General features: G+C 31.3%; 1 protein-coding gene across 2 annotated transcripts; it reads left to right on the top strand.

Moving 5' to 3' along the window:
- The first annotated feature begins 871 nt into the window (after nt 1–871).
- On the top strand, nt 872–5,115 carry LOC115712062 (polyadenylate-binding protein 2). Of its 2 annotated transcripts, XM_061114310.1 has the most exons (6): nt 872–1,045; nt 1,190–1,292; nt 1,701–1,771; nt 4,312–4,503; nt 4,611–4,738; nt 4,831–5,115. In XM_061114310.1, the coding sequence occupies exons 1-6, from the start codon at nt 923–925 to the stop codon at nt 4,877–4,879; spliced, it is 666 nt and encodes a 221-aa protein (XP_060970293.1). In that variant the 5' UTR covers nt 872–922; the 3' UTR covers nt 4,880–5,115. The 2 variants fall into 2 exon arrangements, with proteins under 2 accessions (XP_060970293.1, XP_060970294.1); XM_061114311.1 differs by lacking the exons at nt 872–1,045; nt 1,190–1,292; nt 1,701–1,771 and adding an exon at nt 2,964–3,479.
- The last annotated feature ends 343 nt before the right edge of the window (nt 5,116–5,458 follow it).

The raw sequence follows: 5,458 nt of genomic DNA, 5'->3' as shown, positions 1-5,458 counted from the left end.
TGACATGATATATAATTTTATTAGTATTTTATACATTTTTATTTTTATTTATTGTTATTACATATATTTATTGTAAGGTATATATGTTTTGTTATATGGTACGCATATAAGTTTTTTTATATAGTATATTATTTTATTTTAAATCATGCATGTTTAATTTTTATTTTATTATATATAAATGTGATATATAAATTTATTAATATAGTATATATAATTCTTTTTAATAATATTTTATTATTTTGTTTTATTTTTTATCGTACGTATAAATGTTTTGTTGTATGATATATGATTTTTGTTGTTTATAGTATATTATTTATTTATGAATATATTTAGTTTCTATTTTATTATATATAATTTTTTATATGTATATATTTTAATAGTGATATATATAATTTTATTAGTATGATATATATTTTGAGTATTAAGTTAGTATTGTTATAATTTTTTTGTAATATATAATTTTTAGTAATATGATATATTAAATATTGTTGTATATATGTAATGATCAAATACATATATATTTTTTATTTTTATTACAATATAATAATATGTAATACTAAAAAAATTATATTACTTAATTTAATTATTATATTTTTTGAAAATAATAATATGTAGTAAATGTATTTTTATTAGTTAATTTATTATTTAGTTATTTTCTTGATTTTTTTCAAAAAAATATTTACTACTTTAGCTTTTAAATTTAGTATTATTTTAGATCTTAGCCCATTTAATAATTTACTAAAATTTATATTGTAAATAAAAAAAATTAAATAGTAAAAATAAAAATTTATGCTAATGTATTTTTATAATTTTTTTTTTTTTTAAGAATTGTGGTAATTTATGTCAAAATTTCTTTTATATATAGTGTATGTAGCTTTATAGTGCGGAAATTCATTAGACGGTGCTTAGCAGTGAGAGAGAAATGGAGGAAGAGGAGCATGAGGTGTACGGTGGAGAAATCCCTGACGAGGGCGAATTGGAAGGTGACGTCGACTCTCACCATGCCGACGTCGATATGTCCGTTGCCGATGACGACGCTGTCAAGGTTTCTCTCTTATTTTCTTCCTATTGTTTTCGGTACCAACATTCATCCATGAAGCCCAAAACCCTAGGCCTTCAATCGCTTCTTCTGCTAAATTTATCGAAACCCTCAGTTGACATAATGCTTATGATGTTCTTGGCTTTGTAGGAATTGGACGAGATGAAGAAGCGGTTGAAAGAGATGGAGGAGGAGGCTGCCGCTCTTCGCGAAATGCAGGCCAAGGTCGAGAAGGAAATGGGTGCTGTTCAAGGTTCCTCCTAATTATTTATTTACTAATTTTTTTCTATGAAATTATTAACCTTAAGTTCGACCTAATGGTAGTGTTAACACTAAATTTAGATTTTCGAGTTTCTGTTACTTTGATTGGATGATCTTTCTGACAATGGGTTTAGTTTTCTTTAATTTTGTCTGCTGGTTTGCTTAGAACGGGAAGGAACATATTTTTGGTGTACTAGGCTTTAGTAATTGTTTTACAAAAGAGGGGGCAAAATGATTACTTTTCCTTGAGAGTAAGTGCGTAATCTTAAGACGAAATATTTAGTGCCTGCTTAAATGTTTTCCAAGGAAGATGTGTTATAATAGGAAGAAAGAAGTAACCTGCATTATTTTGTTGTTTCAATTCATGGATTGCTTTTCTTATTAAATGTAACTTTTACAGATCCTGCTAGTGCAGCTGCTTCTCAAGCAAACAAGGAAGAAGTAGATTCACGATCTGTTTTCGTCGGAAATGTGAGTAATTTAATAGCACAATGTTATATTTCTCTTTCTTGGGCTGAACTTCTCTTAACATGGTTTCACGGACTATTGAACTTTAAGTTAGATATGAGAGATTTGATTAATAATTGGGTTGATTATAGCAATTAGACTTTGAAGTTTGTGAGTCAGACATGCTTCTTAACTACTTTGAGGGTTATACTTGGAAATAAAAAAATTTGCTAGACAGGTATGTCATGTCAGAATTTCTCTTTAGTTTACGTAAAGCAATATCATCCAAAAAATCTTAATGGAATTTAGCATCTACTAAGTTTTTGTTGGAAAACCAATTTCTTGCCACCGTCATTTATAATGCAAGTTGGCTATTCAGTTGTTGCAGTTCCTTTTTAGCTAATCAATCTTATCCTGAAGCCTATTTCTTTGCTGTAAGAAATATTTCTTAGAAACTTGAGATAGTTTTAGTATGGGTTGAAGAAAGGGTGAATATGAATAATTTATAAATGGAAGTAAGCTTATTAGGGAGCACCTTTGAAAATGTTCCTTTTCAAAAAAGAAAAGAAAATTGGAAAATGAACAGCGTGATGTAAGTTCTTTAATTAGGAGTTTTAGAATCAAGCTCTTTTAAACAAGGCTTTGAACTTGATATTGGATGGTGCCTCTCTGGCATTTTTTTTTAAAAAAATAAAAACTTATACCTGTTCTTTAAGCTTAGTTATAAGAAGTTTCTTATTTCTCTTATTTTCTGTGTTTTAAGATTTTTAGAACATTAAGATATTAATAACTTGTTTCACTTTTCGTAGTCATTCCCATTTTCTAGTAGCCTCAGTAAGCTTGTCTGACTGCAGCTCCTTGAAGTTACTATGATTATAATTATTTGTCTGTCTGCTATTACTGTCTGCCTTGTCCCTTTCTTCACTAATTAAATCAGCTCATCTTGGCAGCCTCACAAACTATATAACAACCATTCCCTTTCCACTTTCTTGTTTTAATCTTATGTTTTGTGTATTGAAGTCATGATAGAAGCCTTAAGAATTTTTTTGGAAGCGCAAATGATACATTTTTTTCTGTTTGAAATGGTCTGGATGTGGATAGTATAAAAATGGGAGTCATGGTTTGACTATGTCTTACTATGATCGCAGGGTCATTCTTATTCACGAAGCTCCTCTGTATTAAGCGCTGGAAATTTTACACTGTTTTGACGGTGGTCTTAAGTCATTATGATGTCAATTAGGCTTTTATTTCTTTTCGGAGTGGGTACTGAGAAAAAAAATTGCTTTGTGTCTTTGAAATTTAAAAGGGCAAAAAAAAGGAAAAGAAAAAAAAAAGAAGGGAAAAAAAAAAAGAAAAAGAACAGAAATTTTGAAAATGGGAGGAAAAATTCTCAAAAAACTTCCATAAAAATAAATTGTATAAAGATTAGTTCAAAAGCAAAAAGATTTAGAGGGGAAGATATCAAAGAAAAAAGGAAAGAGAAAAGAATGATAAAAGTTGATAAAATATGAGAGTGTCTGAGAAAAATGAAACATGTATAGGGAGAGGAATTGCGGTGAAGGTATTTGAAGAGGATTGGATGTAGAATGTGATTTTAATTGCTTCATCTTTGCTGACAAGAGAGCAAGGACTCGTGTGTGGAGAACAAAGACAAATTTCAGGCATGCAGTTGTAGTTACAGAGCCTCTTGCTGCCGGCAGGGATGGTACATTCCAAAGGAGTGTGTGCCAGGGTACATATTTGCTGCTTCTTTGGTGATAACGCTCTTATTTTGCAGCTGTATTGGCCAATTTTATTATCACATTATATATATATTTATATTTTTCATTTTTCAACTTTTAACTTTTTTTTTTCCTTATAATTTGTTTCCAAAATCCCATGGACTTGAAGATATGCTATGAGCAAAAGTGAGTCACTGCTGATTGGTGGATAAAGGACAAGAAGTTGTCAGTCTAGATTGATAAGAGTGAATTGTTTCTCGGTTGATCGGGTTGGACATAGTTTGTGAGAATGTGGTGATAGCTGGAGTGATACTATTTATTTAATACAGAAATTTATTTCAGAGGGCTATTTTTCTACTAGGCGATAAACTATTTACTAGACTTAAAAAAGTAAGAAGAAATGAATAAGCAGATGCTGGGAAGGAAAGTACTAAGAATTGTTGTATCGAAAAAAAGTCTTAACTTACTGCTCATATAGATGTGCGCATTCTTTTCCATAAATATAGTAATTTAGAATTTGCTAAGAGTGTGCCTTATTCTTAGTATTAGGCATGCACTATTGATTTGTACAGAGCCTAATGTAACAATGGTAATAAACAGACTTACTTTTTTATTCTAGGCATCTTGTATGTTATCTTGTACGGGGTAGTAGTATGTCTGAATTGATGTGAAAATCAGTTTGTGTTGACAAATTTATAATGAAAACATTATAGGGCATGAATTTTGTATATTAGAGTCTTTCAACTTTTTGTTCGTGGCTAAAGTTGAGCTCATTTAGCTGGCTTCTGCTTCCTGTAAGGCATCCTTATAGTTTCAGATATTGAGTTAATTAATATTTTGCAGGTTGATTATGCATGCACACCTGAAGAAGTGCAGCAGCATTTCCAATCGTGCGGTACTGTTAATAGAGTGACTATACTGACAGATAAATTTGGCCAACCAAAGGGTTTTGCATACGTAGAATTTGTAGAAACTGAAGCTGTTCAAGAGGCACTTCTTCTGAGTGAATCCGAGCTACATGGCCGGCAATTGAAGGTAAAGCAAGGAAAAGGGAAAAATTATTGATTTTAAAGACGTCTCATCTCATGTTACTAATAATTTATCAAAACTTGCTTGTTCATGTTCTTCTGTGTATAATCCAGGTTATGCCTAAGAGAACCAATGTTCCTGGGATGAAGCAGTACCGCCCTAGACGTTTCAATCCTTATTCAGGCTATCGCTTCAGGCGGCCATATGTTCCACCTTACTTCTATTCTCCTTATGGATATGGGTAAGCTTGTTTCTGTTGTGCACACTTTAATTACCATAGAAGATAAAAACGAGGTCGTTAACTTTCCCTTAAAACATATGGTACGCCTGCAGGAAGGTTCCCCGATTCAGAAGGTCAGCCCGATACATGCCCTACTATTAGAATGTTCAATCTTATATACGTCTTGTGGAGTTGTTACCCAAGATTGTTTGCATCTTAAGAACTGGCTTATACATCTAGTGGATGTAATATTTGATGGTTTTATCCGAGGACCAAGGTTGATCAGTTGTAATGCCTGATATTTTGTTTTGACAAATTTTCATTATTGCTATGATACAATGCACTTGGAAGCTATAAACTAGTAGATTGAGATATTGAAAATTAGGACTTTGCGTGCACTGCAAGCCAAGTTACTCCTTGCGTGCGTTCAGTCGATTATTTTGGTTTCACCAACAACAATAATGGTTGGTGGCTTGCGTTTGTAATGGTAAAATTGGAAATCACTGATATATTAGGCCTCGGATGATTCGTGCATATTAGTTAGGGCATTTTTCAGTTATCGACAACTATATAATAAAGAAATTAGAGAAATAATACATATTACTATATCAAGAATAGCATTATTGATACAAAATTTTCCATAAATCAATTGTCACAAGAAAAAAAATAATAATGTTAGTAATTAGGCGTGTTCATCCAATCCAATTCGCACTATTTTGCTCATAGTGCATTCGATCCGCA

This window comes from Cannabis sativa, chromosome 4 (genome assembly GCF_029168945.1).
Source record: "Cannabis sativa cultivar Pink pepper isolate KNU-18-1 chromosome 4, ASM2916894v1, whole genome shotgun sequence".
Lineage (NCBI taxonomy): Eukaryota > Viridiplantae > Streptophyta > Magnoliopsida > Rosales > Cannabaceae > Cannabis > Cannabis sativa.
Note: the sequence above shows the minus strand (reverse complement) of the source record. Positions and strands in the feature narration are given on the sequence as shown.

What these genes read in the sequence shown, in the direction of transcription:
- LOC115712062 (XM_061114310.1), top strand. Translation starts at nt 923, where the DNA reads ATGGAGGAAGAGGAGCATGAGGTGTACGGTGGAGAAATCCCTGACGAG. An exon ending in CCGATGACGACGCTGTCAAG is followed by an intron (nt 1,046 to 1,189) that starts GTTTCTCTCTTA and finishes TTGGCTTTGTAG; the next exon opens with GAATTGGACGAGATGAAGAA. An exon ending in GGAAATGGGTGCTGTTCAAG is followed by an intron (nt 1,293 to 1,700) that starts GTTCCTCCTAAT and finishes TAACTTTTACAG; the next exon opens with ATCCTGCTAGTGCAGCTGCT.